General features: G+C 36.5%; 1 protein-coding gene across 4 annotated transcripts; it reads left to right on the plus strand.

Annotated features, from left to right (window-relative positions):
• The first annotated feature begins 2,709 nt into the window (after window positions 1–2,709).
• On the plus strand, window positions 2,710–18,132 carry LOC140151698 (putative gamma-glutamylcyclotransferase CG2811). Of its 4 annotated transcripts, XM_072174045.1 has the most exons (3): window positions 2,746–3,421; window positions 9,075–9,457; window positions 11,628–12,666. In XM_072174045.1, the coding sequence occupies exons 1-2, from the start codon at window positions 3,131–3,133 to the stop codon at window positions 9,441–9,443; spliced, it is 660 nt and encodes a 219-aa protein (XP_072030146.1). In that variant the 5' UTR covers window positions 2,746–3,130; the 3' UTR covers window positions 9,444–9,457; window positions 11,628–12,666. The 4 variants fall into 4 exon arrangements, 3 of the variants coding, with proteins under 3 accessions (XP_072030153.1, XP_072030138.1, XP_072030146.1); XR_011858952.1 differs by lacking the exon at window positions 9,075–9,457 and having other exon boundaries at window positions 2,710–3,421; XM_072174052.1 differs by lacking the exon at window positions 9,075–9,457 and having other exon boundaries at window positions 2,738–3,421; window positions 12,548–18,132.
• Window positions 18,133–20,111: the final 1,979 nt, after the last annotated feature.

Here is a 20,111-nt window from a genome sequence, read left to right on the forward strand (position 1 = left end):
GTGATCACAAATCTTAATTCACCTGCAGGGTGTGATTTATGGCACAGCTCAAATTTCTTACAGACTACAGAGAGCAATTTAACAGCACACCCAATAGCCAAGCTGACAAGCCCACCTTAACATTTCTAAAAGGGTGATTTGTAGCACGCCAAGCCTGTATAAATTTTCAAAACTCATTGCAACCCCTGATGATGTACACTCAAGTGGTCAAGTTTTGGTTTCCATATAAGATTGAGTGGCGTCGGAAAGATTTTCAGGAGGACGGGCATATTTTGTTTCGATAGGACTACGGTATGCTATTTGAAGGGCCAGTGACAGTGTGCAAGAAACCGTCAACACAAGCAGAATTTTTGGCTGCTTGCCCCCCCCCTTGGCCATGCCAAAAATCTTTGCCCCCCTTTTGACATGCCAAAAACCTTTCCCCCTTTTGTTGTGCAAAAAAATTCTTTCCTCCCCTTACACATGCAAGATTTTTGGGAACCTTAAATTGTCTTATCACAGTATGAGCACAGTGAGCTGGAAATTTTGCATATTTGAATGTGTTCCTAATCCTAAACCTTTTCAGGGTGTAAATCGCTTGACCCCCCCCCCCCATTTCGCCCTGCCAAAAAATGCTTGCTCACCTATTGGCCTGCCAAAAAATCTCCCCTATAATTCACCACCCCAGGGGTACAGTGCAATTAGCATTATTATAAGGACCGTTCACAAACACTTGTTAGGGGGGACCTGATGCAAAATGGGGGCCCTTAAAAGTTTTGACCCTCCTATAAGGGGGGGGGCCTGAAAAAATTGACCACATGAATGTTCCTGAGAAAATTGTGTTTAAATGCATTTCTATGGGGTTGACCCATAATTTTCATGTCAAAAAAAGGGGGGGGGGCTGAAATTTTTTTTTGGGGGGGGGCTGAAATTTTTGAGATCCGAAAGGGGGGCAAAAAATGTTGTGATGAATTTTTTTTTGCATCAGGCCCCCCTGAACAAGTGTTCGTCACTTTGTGAACGGTCCCATGCAGTTTTAAGCTTACCTGTACAATTGAAGGCAAATCATTGCACTGTTCGCAGGTCTATGCCCGCCATATTTTGCTTTGTAACTTCACTTTCAGTGAACCAATCCTCCGTCTCAAAAGCTTTTAATAAGAAAACATCCCTCTAAACATTATTTCTAAGTTTCAGCTCTTAAAATGAAAAACTCAGCTTGCCATTGGCATGGTTTTGGTAACATTTTTATACTAAAATTACGAGAAAATTTACGTTCATTTTTTTTGACATGAAGGCGGAATGTAAAACGATGTTTTTCGATATTATTTTTCAAACCAAGCCAAACCATTAATGCTGATAAAAGTCATGACTGTAGGGATTATATCCGCCAAGTTAGTTTCATCCGATCGCGTTATTTATAGACAGTAAAAGGTGAAATTTCAGCATATAGTTTCCATGTACGAACTCTGTTTACATCAAAAAGTGACATTTCCGGTTTGTTTAAAGATCCCGGGCCGCGCATGCGCCGTACGTTTGTCCTATGTCTAACCTGTACCTGTCCACCCGACTGAGTTGTTCACAATCCGGAAGTGAAAAGCAGCAACGCACAAATTAGTGATGGGCAATATCACGGCAACCAAACGGGAAATTCCCGATTCGAAAGATTCATCCAAAAAGGGATTATGACATTTTATAATACAATATCATGTACCGTGTTATTTATTTTCAATATAAATTAATAATAAAATTAAAATTAAACCTGTATAAGATATAGGCCTACCTTGCCAGAACAAGCAAATGATAATATTGCTGGTGGTTCGCATCTGCACATGAAAGATACATAGGCCTATAAACACTATTGCAAATGTGTTTTAAGTTTAAGACAAGCACTCACACGGTCACACCCAACTCATCAATCATACCCTCAGCATGCTCAGTGCAGTGTGGATGATGCCAAGACATGATCATGTTATATTATCACCAACAAAATGAAGAGAAAAATCACGAGGCTTCAAGATCAAGGGTCCATGAAGTTTTTTTTTTTTAAGGGTCCATGAAGTTGATAATATCATGAAGGTCATTACCTTTTACAAATGGGACTATTTCAAAAGGTGTATGGGGGCATGGGGCTTTTTTCAAACTTGCTGCTTTCTTAACATTTTCAACGTTTTAGTTTCAGTGTGTTTTTTGGGTGTTTGTTTTTGTGTGTTTTTGTTTTTTTGGGTTTTTTTCCACTCTTTGCGATTTTCACTCATTTGGAGTTATTTTCACTTTTTACACTCTTTTGAAGAGTGAGTTTTTCACTCTTTTACATAGTGAGAGTCACAAAATTGAGATCAATACCACGGCTCCTGAAGCACACCCTGCAATCCGGGAGTAGTAAAACCATGAATAAAAATCCCTCTGAAAAAAGTCCACTTTTCACTGCACTTTTGGTCAAACACTAGGTAAAAATGCCCAAGGAATGAGTCAACTTATGTACTGATTTTAGATCATGCGCAAATTTTGATTAGATAAGTTATGGATATGCACACATTAATTTTGATTATGAAGTTTAAGAATGTGCATGTAAATATTTTGAGTCACCAGCTAATAATTTAGCTTAATTTACAACTCACTTTTGCAGGGGCGGCCAACATCACACTGGGGGGGGTGCAGTGGCAAGAGGGGGACAAGACTTCTCATGGGGCAGCCCCCCAGCCTCTCCCGGCTTACTGCAAGAACTGTGCCCGATCCCGCGGGAGTTCAGGGAGAGCTAGGGAGCTCCGGAGTTCTCTTGCCTTTGTCAGGCATTTGTACATTATTGTAAACTCAACATTCCATTCTTCAAATCATCGTTGATTTTTTTGTGTAAAAATTATGATACCCACACCCCTATTTTTTGGTTCAGTAGGGCCTATATATTCATGATCCACTTCCGAACAAATACAGCCCCGGACCGATAATTATGATGCGTTCGTTGTCCGACCTGTGGCTCTGTTTAATTTCAAATTGCCCATCTCTAATGGTGGTGCAAATCTGGTGCAAATGGTGCAAAGCATACGGCGCCACGTACTCTGTGTAAACTTGACAAATACGCTGATATCATGCTGCAGCATAGTTTACATTATTGACATAAGACAGTAATTCAGCCAGAGAGAATTGATTGTAGATGTGGTTTGCTGTTCCACGGAGTTTTCATTTTGTATTAAAAAATAAGACATTAAACTTATCAATATTGGCAAGATTGAGTGACTTGAGACAATTTGTGAACATGACAAGCCATCTTGTATTTGTATACGGTACTCTAAAACGTGGTCAACCAAATCATGAGAAGATGACTAACCCAGACAACGGTCAAGCTACGTTTATAGGAGAAGCAAGAACCGTAGAGAAATGGCCTCTGGTTATAGCTACCAAATTCAACATTCCATTTATGCTAGATAAACCTGGACTAGGACATGTAAGTATATAAAAAAAAATGGTGAAATGCAGGATCTGTCTATACCGAAGGTACAAGGTGGTACTACACCCCCTGATAATTTTGTGACTAATGTTGCATTTTTCACAAAAAATAACTACACACTGGTAACATAAGTTATGTGTATAGGGGCAAGGAATCCAATTCAGCATCGAAGTGGTTACGTAATTCTCTTGGTTACCGGATCACGCTATTTTGATATGCCTTCAAGTGCCATATACTTTGTGTGGTGATTGTTTCGATCGTGGTTCATAACTCAAGCGCGTGATCCCGTTGACATAGTAACATTACGTAACTTCGATACTGAATTACTATATAAACCGAAATTTCAAGGATTCAAGACAAGTGATTATTTATGTTCAGAAATGAGGTACATTCTAGCGGTACCTCTTTTCTTATCATAAATAAATTTGAAATTCCAGTGTAGTAACTGGATTCCTTGCCCCTATAATATACATAAGGCCCTTCGCACTTGATTATTAGTTTCCTGTTAAAGATTTTGAAAATGGGATGAGGTGACTTTTAATTATTAGTTATTAATTATCTTTTATTTTCTTTATTTAGTTTTAACTATTACAAGCAACTATTGACTCGTTTTGACTAGAGCCGGCATTTAATTATTTCACAACAATATTTGATTTTATAAATAAGTGAAGGTGGAGTTGTACTCTTTGTTCATTCATCATTTAATATTGTTGATATTATTAAAGTCAGAAAATGGCAAGTAGAAGTAGTTGAAAGTTATTTTAAAGGAGAAAATTAGAAATAAAAATAAAATAATTAATTATTTTGAGATTTTCAATTTTGGACGCGGGCGGTAAACAGGAAACTAATAATCAAGTGCGAAGGGCCTAACATCAGTGTGTTTATATTATTTTTTGAGAAAAATATGCAAAAATAGTCACAAATTTATCAAGGGGTGTAGTACCACCTTAACATATATATCCAGTTGTTGTAACTACAAATTTTTAATACATCTTACGACAATAAGGGGCGAAATTTGCAACCCCTGAATTTGCCATTTAAGGGTCAAATTTTGAGATGCTGTGACAAGCATGGGTAGTGGGTACCACATTACTATGCGACTGAACCCCCCCCCCCCAGGAAAACACTATGACAATTTTATTAACTGTGTGTATTTTCCCATCACTGATAGTGCTTTTAAAATACCTTAGTCATGGTGTTGAATTTGGTGTTGAAATGAGGTAAATTTTGAGTTACACCTTTTCAATGTAAAATTAATTTTCTCGGCCAAATGAAAAGCAATCATTTTCATTTTTTCAGTAAATGTCAGGTCAAATTGTAGTGCTTGATACTGTATTTTTTTTTCAAATCCTAATGTTAAACTTAGGCGTGAAATTCAGTCATTTCGTGTAAGATTTTCGATTTTGATAGGCTTAAACTCTGCCCGCAAGCCTTTTTTTTGGATCAACCTTTTAGTTTTTCAAAGTAATATAGTTCGCTAATGAAGGATTTTTCCCAACTTTCTAACGCACATCACCGTGAGCGATATATCATAGTTTTGTCAGAATTTCCGTTTGATTTCACCATTTTTACTGCCGGCTGAAAAATTTTCAAAATCAACGCGTGAAATCTAAGGCTAATAATAGCATTGTGGATCGATATCCCTGGGTTTAATAGGAATACCGGCATGGCTACAGTGTTGCCAGAACTTCAATATAGCAACAAAATTCCCAGGCCTAATAGCGCTCCTACTGATCATGTTTATAGCACGATGAGGATCTTTCATCACGTGAGTGATTAATTATTTGATTTCATCATCACCGTGATCATCGAACCAATGTGTTGAAATTTGCTTCTCCTCAAAAGAACTTTGCCCAACAATCTTACATGCAATTGGGCAATATTTTAAACAAAACTTTCTTTTACAAAACATAATATTACGCTGTATGTTTTATGATCAAGCAAACTGTTTGGAGCACACTTCCAAATAACCTTCATAACGCCCCAGACTTTCGTTATTTAACGCCAGCTTAAAACCAATCTTGATAAATTGATTGTTTTTATGTTTGTTTGTAAATTTCGTGCTTTACGCGCTTTGAGTTCCTCATCAGAGATTGTGCCTTGTAAGAACGGAACCATTCATTATCATTGTTAACTTAAACAGTTTTTTGTTTTTAAACAAAAACCTGTTCAAGCAATTATTTAAAATTGCTTGCCTAAAAACAGAATAACTTGGATGTTAAGGGGGTACTACACCCCTGTGGTAAATTTGTGACTATTTTTGTATTTTTCTCAAAAACTAATAACACACTGGTAACAAAAGTTGTGTATATTATTGGGGCAAGGAATCCAATTACTAGTACTACACTGAAATTTCAGTGACTCAAGACAAGCGGTTCAGTAAATATGATACATGTAGGAAATGAGGTACATCCTAGCGGTACCTCATTTCTTATCATAAATAATGAACCGTTTGTCTGGGGTCACTGAAATTTCAGTGTAGTAACTGGATTCCTTGCCCCTATAATATGCATAACTTTTGTTACCAGTGTGTTATTAGTTTTTGAGAAACGTGCAAAAATAGTTACAAATTTATTGAAGGGTGTAGTACCCCCTTAATACTTGACGTAGTGTTTCAATTGTCATGAAGGTGACTGGGTATGGTGCCTTTTGTTTGTGTTTGTTTGAAACTGCTTTTGGAAACCCACTGAAAGTCATAGGCCCTAATGAAGCAGCCAAAACAATACCAGGTTAAACATGGAAGTTTATAAAAACCTATTAAATAACCTTAAGGGATCTAAAATGGCGTTTATTGCGTTTCGACAGTATTTTTTGTGGGACATGAGAGCACCTCAGACCTATCGAATTGCATTCTGAATACGAAGCATGTCTTTCTGATATCAAATAATTTTCATTTTTTGAAAATCACAATATAATACAAATTTTATGACAAATTATAAAAATTTGATATTTTTCAAATTTTGATATATAACAGTCCTCGAAGTAAATTATATAAATCTAATGATATATTCTTAAAGTGTATGTAGCAGGAAGGAAAAGCTGACGGTCAATTGAAAATTTTGACCTTTCATATTGAAGATATGGATTTTTTCCCCAAAAAGACCTAATTTTTTTGGTGTTTTGGGAAAAAAATCCATATCTTCAATACGAAAGGTCAAAATTTCAATTGATCGTCGGGCTTTTCATCCCACCTACATACACTTTAAGTATAAATCATCAGATTTACAAAGTTTACTTCAAGTACTGTTAAATATCAAAAATATCAATTTTTAATGATTTGCCATAAAATGTGTATTAAATTGCTAATTTCAAAAAGTCAAAATTATTTGATATCAGAATGACATTCTTCGTATTCAGAATGCAATTCGATATGTCTGATGTGCTCTGATGTCCCAAAATAAATACTGTCCAAACGTTCATACCCCAGCCCTTAAGGAAAACATTTGTGGCAACAATAAGCCTTGCATTGAAAGTCATGGTTAAAGTGTGTTGAGTACCACCCCAAAGTTTCCCATCACATAGGCCTACATGTACATGATATTACATAATAATATATAGCATAGCTATACATTTAGGTATAGCGCTTAATTATGACAAATATGGCTAGGCCTATAGGCCTACATGTCAAATTAAAAACAAACCCGAACACAAGTCTGAAGGGTGTAGTGAAAATGGCAACCGGGGATGGGGGGGGGGGGGGGTAGGTCATACAAAATTCACCTGGAGATAGGAGGGACAGAAGATTATAATCCCCTATAATAACACGCTAATTTTTCTAGGTTTGGACCGTGGATTTTCCCATGGACCTCAAGCGTGCGTCTCTTAATACGGACTAACCTAGGTAAACAAACAAACAGACAGACAAAATGGTTTTCATAATCATGGAATCCATATAAATTGAAATTGCAGGCTATCACGGGAGCAAATTTTTAAAATTCACCTCATTTACCAGAAAACCCAATTGGGGATTTGGGCTACCAAATCGCTGGTTGGGCAATCTTTGCTTTTCAATGGAAAATTGCCCTGGATGACAACAATGAAAATATCGACTATTTCTGCTGGTTGCTCACGAGATAAAAGTTTGACATTTTCGGAGCATAAAGGGTAAAATAAAAACGGAAATTCTGACAAAACTATAATATATAGACCCACACGATGTGCCTTACAGAGGTGGGAAATATCTTTCTTTAGCAAACTATATTAGTTTGAGACGCTAAAAAATCAATTCCGTACAAAGCTCGCGGGCGGACGCAAGGCCTATAAAAATCAAAAATATCACACTAAAAGACACAATTTGATGCTTAATTTTAACACCAGGATTTTTAAAAAAATGTATATCCAAGCAATAAGTTTTTAACTGACATTACTGAAGAAAAAAAAATATTGCTTTATATTTGACCGAGAAAACTAATTTCATAGCAAAAAGGTGTATCTCTGAATTGTGCTATTTTAACATGTGTCGATCGACTTTTAGCGCGACTAAGCATTTCTAAAGAATCGGTTGTCCAGGTTGCTGACTGAAATGGGGATGGCAAAGAGTATTTAAAGTGTCCCATCACACTAAAAGCCTTGCTGTATGTTGTTTATTGGAATAAGAGTGTATGTATGCAGTATAAGTATATAATATACAGAATACTTTTACAAGCAAACACAGGTGACTAAGCAAAAAATTGGATGTGAACTATTTAAGACAATCAACAGGTTTAAATACATTTTGTATGTATCCAAAGGTACCAAAGGTAGACAGTTTAGTGCATAGACCTATTTGACAGGGAAAAAAAGGAACCTGTATACTGTGGATCTTGGACTAACAAACAAATATTTCCACAGTGACCTTTTTGTCAGACCTACGGTTAAGAGGTCATAGGTCAAAACAGGTAGAAATTTCAAATTGCCTCTATGGAGCTCAAACTTGGTGGGTGGGTGGACCTTGGACTAACAAACAAAAGTTTCCACAGTGACCTTTTTGTCAGACCTACGGTTAAGAGGTCATAGGTCAAAAAACGTACAAATTTCAAATTGCTCATGGCGCTTAAACTTGTGGGTGGGTGTAACTTTGGCCAAGGAAGCTCAGGTTTGTGTTTGTTAGGTCATCCATGGTCAAAGGTCAGGTCAAATTTCAAATTGAGGGCGAAAGTCAGGTCAAATTGCAAAAAGCTACAATTGAGCTCAGCTGTGAGGAAAGTGGTCCCACCCTGATTTTGAGATCTGCAAAAGCCAATAACCATGATAACCGCGAAATACGGGTAACCGCCTAGTACTGTATAATACCCCCGTGTATGCACTAATGTATGAATTATACATGTAACAAAAAAACTGCTGCTTTTGATGATGGTAGAGATTGGGAGCATTGCAAATCATGCTACATGGACACCATTGGTCCAGTCAATCTATAGTTCAGGTCAAACCATAATAATATTGGCAGGATAAACATTGTGTCATGCTTGCTACCAGGTCCGTGCTGGCGAAGTGCGATCCTCCGAAAATTGGCAAAAGTATACAAAAAGTCCCAAAGGTTTTTTACACGTTTTTGGTTTGAAAAAGGTCCAAGTTTGGGGAAGAAAGTCCACTTTTCACAAAATCGCCCCCCCCCTGAAAAAAAAGTCCACTTGGCTGCATATTTTCACTATAAACTACTTATTCCAAACAGCATGTAACAGGGGAAGTGTTTAAAGTTGACGAGAACATGTTAGATGTATTGGATGAGTTAGAGCGGCACCCAGTATTTTACAGAAGACGACTGACAAATATCCAACTCACTCATACCAAGGATGCGATAAGTACAGCAGATGATATGAAAGCAGGAGAGCAGGAGATGTGTCAGAGCGGAGAAGGAACCATTCTGGAATGCATGTGTTATTTCATACCTAATTTTAGAGATGAATTGTTAGAGATTACCTTTGATGAGGCTTATGATGGATACAGAAATCCACGACATGCATACATACCACGGGAGAAGAGAACAATGACTAAAGAAGAACAAAGACTACATGTCCGGACATATGTACAAAAACAATAGCAAATCAATAGATAGTGAGTTGATTTTACCTCAATTTTTGCAACTAACTATGGTGATGGTCAGTCTAGGATGGAAAGCGTGATTGGTATATGTCAGAGCAGGGAAGTGTTGCACTCCCATGGTCAGAGTAAAATGCTGCAAAAGTTGACTACATTTGATACATCGCATAAAAATGACATAATGACATCATGTACCATATTCATTCCATTAACCGCCCATGCCCTAATAAGCGCCCACCCAATAACTTCACAACAAACTGCCCATGCAAATCTGGATCATGGCCCGAAACATGGCACACTGATGATGATGGTTGAATTATTTGGGACCATTTTTATGTATTTAATTATGTATACAATTGATGTAAAAAGTAAGCGCCCACCCAAACTGACTTTGTTAAGCGCCCTGGGCGGTTATTGGAATGACTATGGTACTACATCTACTTGAAAAAAACTAATCATGTGAAGTGTAAATGGCTGTAACCATTTGTAACCTGAGTAGTTATTGATATAACCTTTTTTATGTTGTACATGCCTGGAGATGGGTAAGGGGGGTACTCATGTATACAGGAATGTGCCGCTCCAATGGGTCAGTTGAGAAATCCTTAGCCATGGGTAGGCTTTTCAAGTGACAAATCCTTACACATGGATCCTGTTTTTGACACTAGCCCTTAGCAGTGGGTTAGATTTGAGCACATCGTTCTGATGGCACTTTTCAATATTAACCTGAATTAAATTCCTGGGATTCAATTCGATTAATTCAACCCCGAATCACGGTTTTGGCGATAAATAATCAAGAGAGGGCACTGTGTAACTTAATAAGTGACAGAGGGTGAGAGATCAGCTGTTGTGTTTAAAATCTCGGGTTAGTAACCCTTAGGCATGGGTACTTTTCCTGCAAAATTACCCTTAGAAGTGGGTATGGGTTTTGAGGCTGGAGCTGCACACCCCCATCCAAAATAAATCCGAGTACCCCCAGGTGTAAATGAAACGTGTTAAGAGGTATCAGATCCTTAATCCTTAATCCTTCTAATCATGTTTATGGTGAGTTGCGGTGTTTAATCCTGGGCAATACTAACCCTAAACACTACACCTCTGGCCAATTTTGTGCCTATTTTTGCATTTTTCTCAAAAATTGTAGTGCATTGGTGACAAGTAAGATATGTATATTATAGGGGCAAGGACTACAACTACTGCACTGAAAATGTAGCAACTCAAGGCAAGTAGTTATTGATTTATTGATCAAATATTGGTTTTCCCTCATTTTTGACTGTAACTCCACAACTGTTGTCTGTGCTGAAATAAATTTTCCAGTGCAGTAGTTGTAGTCCTTGCCCCTATAATATACATATATTACTTGTCACCAATGCGCTATAATTTCTGAGAAAAATACAAAAATAGGCACAAAATTTTCCAGGGGTGTAGTACCCCCTTAACATCATCCAAATGGCAAAATTCATACGCCACTGAAGAGGGATGCCCCACCAACAAAATAAGGCTAAATGCTATGCCAGTGAATAAAGCACCGATGAGTGTCTTACCAAGAAATAACATTGATAATACATCCTAAAATGGTGTAATTTGTGGGCACTAGGAAGGCAGAATATGGGCATAACTAATCATGGAATGGGGTGGGGGAAGGAATGAGGACAAATGCAAAACAAACAAAAAGAGAGAGATGGGGGGGGGGGGGAAGGGAGAGAGAAAGAATAACAAATGAGAGAAAAGATGATGCATTGAGAGGGAAAGAGTCAGAGACAAGGGAGAATACTACCATGATTGAGTTATTCACTGATAAACAGAAAAGGGCCAATTTTGACCTTTTCTTTGCTAAAGTTTTCATATCTAAGGGGTCCAGAATCACCAGTGACATTTCCTTTCCATTTTCTGTCCCAGCAAATTGTATTTTCCAGCATTTAAGTTGGTTCTGAATTTGACAGCCTCACTCATGCGATGATTAAAGTGCATGCACACTTTGCTTTGTTTTGAATGTCAGATTTTGCCTTTATCATATTGCTTTCATGTACATGTACCATTTGTTCAGTTCATTAGAACACCCATGCTTTTTCCAGAAATGCAATGAATTTGAGGGTGTTTTTGAGCCAAAATCATTGATAATAATCCCATTAAGTGTTTGGTCCAGTAGATTACTGAATGCATCTTTATTATATCTTCTTTAATAAAACAGCATGTTATTGGAGAGTTATACAGCATTGACAATAAGACACTACAGGCGCTGGATAGTTTAGAACATCATCCAACATGGTATTGCAGAAAACCGATATCAGTAGCCATGGTAACGGGATCAACAACAGCAAAGATAGTACTGTCGACAATATTCAAGAGTGTATTTGTTACCTCTTACAGAATTGCGCTGATGATTTGTTGAATTTAACATTTGAAGACAAGTATGATGCGTATGGGAAAGCTGGACATGAGTATACACCACCAGAAAAGAGGCAGATGGATGGAGAGCAATTGAAAGACTATTTGATTAAAGTTACACAGAAGCAGTGAGCCCTGTGTAATATAGCAATGTCAAGTCTTGTGTAATTTGGTTGAAACTTTTCATAATGCTGAAGTACACTCTAATAAATGCCCCTCTAATAAAAGCCACCCCCTCATATTTTTAAATAAAAGTAACCAAAATGCAAAAACTGCCATGCCATAGCATGTATAGGTAAAGCTTAAAACCTGGCATTATGTTGGGCATTGTGGTCGCCAAAGTGACGGACCCGCAAATAATTTATGATAAAAAAGAATTTAAACAGGAAGTAAACTGGAAGTAGGGAGCATTTATTGGAGAGAATATGATACATTAGTGATACATTATATCAGAAGTTGTGACATTATTTGAAAAACAAATAAAACGTAAATATTATGATGATACCCTTCATCAAAGGACTGTGTTCAACTTTTATTATTTTCTTTATCATTGTTTTTTGCAAGCTTATTTGATGTTTATAGCAAACCCACTTTGCCATCTGCTGATACCCTTATGATGCGTCACATTTTTCATCAAATTTATATCTGTCACCACTTTTAAAACTTCACTCATCATGCTCGTAAACCATTTCTTACATGTAAATTCTTACATGTTTTCAACAGAATTTTGTTGGGGAAGTCTTCAGTGTTGATGATGCCATGTTAAAAACTCTGGACATGTTAGAGCGCCACCCACACTATTACAGACGAAAACCAATGCAAGTCAAGTATACCCACCTTATTGACAGCGATGCTGCATCACGGTGTAATATGATTGCCAATGAGGGTGCTATGCAAGACTGTGATGGTTACATTTTAGAGAACTGCCATCATTCGTTAATGGAGTTGCCATTTTTGGAGTTATTTGACACAGCTGTACATGAATACCATCGCATTGAGACAAGAGATATGCCACCAAAGGAGCAAAGGGAATACTTGGAGAGAACTGTACATAAACATTAACTTGTTAACCCCATGAGAACTACCTGCTGATTGGTCTAAAAGAAGTTATCATTATCAATAGCACCAATCAGCAACATTGTTAGAATAATTTCACCACACAAAAAAATTGGGGTGAATTATTTGCAAAGCTCCATTCTGATTGGTGATTTTAGTGAATATATGCAGGGCATGACATGGGTTACCATCTGTATATCCACTGTTAACTGATTTAATCAAGTCATCATGCAAGTCAGGCTAATTATCAATTGAATACCTGGGAGGAAGAAGGGCCCAACTCCATCAAAACTATTGCTGAGATATTAAGAAAAAACTTAATATTTGGAAAAGTTTGACAGACATAATGTTTTCATCTTCAGGGGACCTTTAATACACAAACATATATTATTACATACGTTGAAATCGCAACGCTCCTTCGCCTCCGCTTACGCTTAAATATCTATGATTACATACATGTGAAATGATATGTGATGTTTCCATGGCAACGCTACAGGTCTTAATACAAACTGGTGTTTGGCCCTTTTTCCACTAATATACAACAAGTGCTAGTTCCGTAAGCAGATATGTGTTATAAATCAATGTATTCTGGCTAGAATACTGTGTTTAAATCAAACATATTCTGTGGGAAAGAAGTGACATTTCACTGGTAACTTTGGCCTGAGTGATCAAATCATGAAGTAACATAAGTGTGTATTAGTGACTTATATCCGCCTTCCAATTTGGTAATAAGACACTTTTTCTCACCTTAATTGACAGCCATATCTTGCTTCTATGTAATTTTCAGTTATTTTCTTCAACAGCGTGTACAAGGTGAGGTGTATAGCATCAACAACACAATGTTAGAAGCTTTGGATAAACTAGAACGCCACCCTAAAGTCCACACAAGAAACAAGATAGACATTGAAATGAACCCTACTTCAAGGAGTGAAGATGAGAAGACATCTCTCGATTCTACAGTCCCTGACGAGGCATCCATAGGGTGTGGTGAAATCCAATCATGTTGGTGTTACACATATAGGAAATACACAGATGAAATGGTAGATTTACCTTGTTTTGATGTCTATGATGCTGTATGTAATCCTGCACATGAATTTACGTGGGATACTGTGTACAGTAAGCAAATGACAAGAGATGAAGCATTGGCATATATAGTGAGCAAAACCTTGAAGGAATGAGAACTAGACGCTCTATAATGTGTCTTGTTGAGAGTAACGCTATGTTGGAATTTGCAGTGGCAGATTTGAATCACGCATGCTGACTTAATCCCGCGGGGTGTATACACATGCGTAGAAGAACGATTTGTCCGTACGCTGGCGACACAACTATGTAAACACACTGATTAGAATCTGCCACTGCAAAGTCCAACATAGTGTTACTGTCAATGAGATGAGACAGACTATAATTGAACTCAGGGAGGCAAAGAGATTAGACCAAAGAGAACACACTCAACCATGTCTGGCAGTGGGTCGCTCATGGACTGCAAGATAGTGTACAATGTACCTCCAGATTATTTTGACATTCATGCACCTGGTAAACATTGATTTAAAGTGGTTGTGATTTTGCCGATTAAATACCAGAGACAAAGTCAGTGTACACTATTTTGGTCTCCATACGTGACAACCAACTTCCAGATATATACCATAGCATTACACCAAGTTATTATATTTTTGGGCCAGAGGCCTTTATACACTATTCTATTACCCTCATAACCCATTATTCAAAATAATGGGTCGCAATGAACGGGTCAAGCACCATTAGTCAATATTATGCGCATAGCATTATGCTTGGTTATGTGTACAATCAGGGATATACAAGATAATGCGCTGTCATGCCACCTTGAGGTAAACAACCTAAAATATTTGGGCAAAAAAAAGTGATATTTTTCCTTTAACTTACACTATTTTGTGGTAATATAATAGAAATAAAGGGTGTAACATTATCCTTTACACCCAAATACTGTGTCCTTGGCAGTAAAAATGTGCGCCTCACCCATTATTTACATTTTTACTGCTTCGGACACATTATTTGGGTGTAAAGGATACTCCATTACCTTTAATTTCTGAAATAAAGTCTCTTTTGAGGGATGAAATGAAATTGAATACCATGTCTTATGGTTCTCGTTGGGGTCACAAGTAATAAAGGATGGCATATTCTTCTGACAGGAATAGGGAGCAGATGATGGGGGGGGGGTAAGGTCCAGGGGTATAGGTAATTACATGCTATGACAACTAAATGTTGCCAGAAGAACCACTGGTCCGAGCTCTATATCAGATTTCAAAATTCCATGTGATAAGACAGGGAAGTACCACTATAATTGAAGACCGAATTAAAAAGCCTAGTTTGTGTCTGACGTCAAGGCAAAGGCACAACGTGATTGGTTGCTGACCTGCACAGTGCAGCACTTTTGGTCTGGTTGACAGGATGTCATTACGCAAACTAGTCTTTTTATTTCGGTCTTCAATTTTAGTCGGTGGCGGCACCAGGAATTTTTTTCGGGGAGGAATTGACAAATTTTGTGCAAAGTTGCTGCAAGATGCAGAAATTTATGCAATTTGGTGAGTTTTGCATCTAAACTGAGGTGCAAGAAAAATATTGGGGGGAGGGCAATTACCCCAGTAGCGCGGCCACTGATATAGGGGTACTTCCCCGATTAAGATAAGATGTGGTTGGGATATTGAGAGCATTTCACCTAATCTTTTGATAATTGTGATAATGTGTGTTTCTCAATTAACAAATCAAAAAATGAAATATAATGAAACCAAAAAAATCAGACCAATTGCAAATATATTTGTTCTGGAAATGAAATGTGTGACAAAATTGTATCACACAAGGAAGCTAATCATCAATTACAACAGAACCTGAAAATGGGCCAACTGAGAAATGATCTTGACTAAGTAATACTATGTATTATGTTCATCCTTAGCAATTTACCGTATATAATTATAAAAATTCCTTTAAAACCATTTATCGTAAGACTAAAATGGGTTTCCATTAATTTCGTATAGAGGTTATCTGTGTTCTATAAGTTGCATATCCTATCAGCGACTGCTATACCGTGTTTAGGACTTTCAAAAGAAGTACCTGCATGTGCAACCATGTGCAACTTCAAAATAGCCCACCAAAGTCATCCAGGTAACTCTGAGGTCGTGCATTGAATTGGTTTGAATGAGGAATACTACGGGAATCAGCATCTTTTGTTAGAAGTCACGCATGAGTAAAGTGAATAACCTCTATTTCAAGCGTAATTCCTGCTGTATATACAACTATTTTACTGGCATCCAGTGCATATTAGTAAACAATAATAAAATCAAAACCAAGTAAGTTGTGTTTTTATTTCTGAGCACGCAATGTGCCTACTTTTAATCAAAACAGTTGTGAATTAATCTAGAAAGACTGAAATTTGAAGCAATTTGCAACTACAAGCCAATATAGGGGCGCTGCCGTAGCGGGCACCCCAAAAAGGATAGTCCAATGAAAAGACATTTATGCAATAAGTTCAACTTTGAAAAAAATAAGAGAAAAATTAGAATTAATAAAGAAGAAATATGAAAACAAAGTCGTGCTTGTGTTCAACTTTCGTTGTGCAATATTTTGATGGTTAGCCACTCTTGACACCCCTGTCATCTTGCGCTCATATGTTAAAGCCATAATGTACGATCTTATAATATGAAATTGGTTAAAAAAATTTCAAACCTGATTTTTTTGCATATTTGTAATGTTTACACATGTCCCAACTTGCACCTAAATGGAAATCCCAAATCTGTTGTCTTTGTAGGTCAATAGAGCAAAGTTGGACATATTATCATAATTTAAAAATTATGATAATATGTCCTCCCATAGAACTGCATGTTAAATGGCCAAAATAACCAGTGTGGTTTCTTTCACTTTACCTTGTTATTTCAGGACATCAACCCTTCCCTTCAGTTATTACTAATATTATTTCAACATTGTGAATAAAGAATAACAAAATTAAAATTTGACGGAAATCGTACATTAAGGCTTTAAGTATACGTAAGTACTTTTAGAATACGGAGTTGAAACTTAGCAGACAATTGCAGGAAGGATGAATAAATAATATCGGAAAAAGTTGCAATGTTTTGTGGTACCATCACAAAATGCAATTTATTTTCTACATGTAACCTTTTTATGGGACACCTTGTATATATTATAATTGTATATATGATATGATAAAGCAGTTCTTTGATATGATAGAATCAATATGGTCTGATATTATAAAATGATAATTTTTTATGGTAAGATGGTACTAGTAAGCATACAATAACCTCCTTGTTGAGGTTTTAAGATAAAAGAAAGAAAGAAACAGTCACTGATACAGGAAAATTTGTAAAATAATTGGGACATAATTTATTATACTACAGTTTGTATCAAAATGATTGGTACCCATCAGCTTTGTTGTCCACGCCTGCTTCTCCCAAATTCATCATTACTTCCTTGGGCAGGAGAAAAAAACTTACGTATCTTTGGCCCCTGAACATGTTTAAAGCAAAACCTCCTATGTAAACTGTTTGTAGTTTTGTTTTAAACATGTTCTAGGGCCAAAGACACAGGTTTTTTCTGCCCATTTTAGATCCTTTTCAAATAACCACAATTTATAGATTTATTACATAATTCTACAAGGTGGATGTTAAAGTGCATTTTGTTGGGGTATTCTTGTCCACACTCACTGATTACATTGGGTATCAATCATTTTGATACACCCTGTATTATAACTGTCAATATTATTATTGTAAATTTACATTTACGCATATTGAATGATGCTTGAAGTAAAAACATTAAGGTTATTAATTATTTTAAACTGTTGTGATTTGGTAGTTCACAGCATCTTACGTATGGTAGTGAGCTTTGGCAAAAACTGCATTGCTCAATTCATAGCGAGCGTGTATAAAATATCACAGATATACTTTTATAGGTGCTGCGGTTCTTGAGTTACGTTGTAAAGAGGTCTGAAACAACAACACTTTTGTAAAACGTACATAGCAGGTTTGCAAAGAATACGATTTGTAGAATGAACTTTTGCAAAGCATCAAGGTGTTAATTTATATTGATCTAGATAATGAAAATCAATTTTTAGGTTGCTTCGACCAACAATACCTCGTCTACCCTTAAGAAGTACACATTTATAAGTATAGTTTCAAGTATAAGTACTATTGTCGAATTAAGTAAAAAATAAGTACAAAGAAATAAAGGCATTTTGCTATATATCTTTGAGGTTAAAAGAAAAACACTTCTTGCCAAGTCCAAGTGTTTCATGATCTGCAGTGGGTAAATGAATCGGCCTCATTAGATAACACAGTATTTCTTTTGAGTACACCAGACATATCAAATTGCATTCTGATAGCAAATAATTTTTTACTTTTTGAAATTTGCGATATAATATAAATTTCATGACAAGTTATTTAAATTTGATATTTTAAAAGTTTTTAATATTTAACATACAATCCACAAAGTAAACTTTTTTAATTCTAATGATACATAGGCCTACTTAAAGTGTATGTAGCTGGGATGAAAAGCCGACAATCAATTATTGAAAATTTTGTCCTTTCATATTGAAGATAATATACATTTTTTTTCCAAAGACCTAATTTATGGCAAATGATTAAAAATTGATATTTTTGATATTTAACAGTACTCGAAGTAAACTTTATAAATCTGATGATTTATACTTTAAAGTGTATGTAGGTGGGATGAAAAGCCGACGATCAATTGAAAATGTTGACCTTTCGTATTGAAGATATGGATTTTTTCCCAAAACACCAAAAAAAATAGGTCTTTTGGGGGAAAATCCATATCTTCAATATGAAAGGTCCAAATTTTCAATTGATCGGCGGCTTTTCCTCCCATCTACATACACTTTAAGAATATATCATTAGATTTATAAAATTTACTTCGAGGACTGTTATATATCAAAATGTGAAGAATATCAAATTTTAATAATTTGTCATAAAATTTGTATATCGTGAATTAAAAAAAGAAAGAAAATTATTTGATATCAGAAAGACATTCTTCGTATTCAGAATGCAATTTGAAAAGTCTGATATGCTCTCATGCATGAGCTAGTAAACCCTGGAGGAGCAATGAGATTATCTATCGCATTGTTCCTTTGTGCCTATTTCAGTTTCCGACAAGCTATTCATCGAAAGGTACCTTTTGTTTATAAATCGCTAACTGACCTGGCAGGGTATTAACGCTTTACAAGGCTGGGTACTGTCAATAAGTGATCAATTGAAAGTCGCGTGAAAGCGCCTACTTGAACGAAAGGTTCCTTTTGTTCTTACAAAGCCCAAGGGTTTGATTGAGTAGCCAAAAGCACAAAAGGCACACTTTAGCCGTCGAGGTACAGTTCGTTATCACCTACCTGACTTTAGGCGCTTCATTTAAATAAATTGAATGCATTTGCGAATCGATTTCACATCAGAAATGTATTAAGGCTGCCAGGTCCACGTGTCTATAGTATAGTACCACACCGCTCTTCGTCATACATAAATTCTCCCAGCCACATTTCCCTAACATAAGATGATTTTTTTTTAAGGGAAATTTAGTTTGGCAGAGGTGGGGCTCGAACTCACGCCGCACCGCTATCGTGAATTCTGAATGGGCCTAGCACCTTAGACCGCTCGGCCACATGACTTGTTGGTATCCATCTTGAAACTTTTTTGAACATTATATAATCGCAACTTCAAAATAGGCTTACCACGTGACAAGCAAAGACAGAAAACGTATCATATTTTGGAATTTTATTTACTTAAAAACATTAATAACTGCGTGTTCTATATACAGAAATCCGACAATAAATGGGCCTCTCATGCATGCACATTGCACAATACATTACATCGATTTTGACTCGCCGCGCGGCTGCATGTGCTACTCATATACATGTGTCAGTATAATCGAGCCTACCATTTTTCGTGTATACACGGTCTGGATAGTTTTGCAATTTATAGGAGAATTCCACGTAGGTCCCCAAAAGTTTCTTCCAGATATTGGAGATTAGATTCCCATAAAGACGAAACAGTAATTTTTAGTGGGGACCTACGTAAATTTTACATAAAATTTTCACCATCAATTCATTGTTAATTTCCACTGAATTCAGAAAATATTTTGGCGTATATAAAATTGGAATAAAATACTCTGCTTTCTAAACCACATAAACTTTAGCACCATTGGGTATCACGAATCGTCATATGATGTACAGTTAATATTCAAATAT

Source organism: Amphiura filiformis, chromosome 1 (genome assembly GCF_039555335.1).
Source record: "Amphiura filiformis chromosome 1, Afil_fr2py, whole genome shotgun sequence".
NCBI classification, from domain to species: Eukaryota; Metazoa; Echinodermata; class Ophiuroidea; order Amphilepidida; family Amphiuridae; genus Amphiura; species Amphiura filiformis.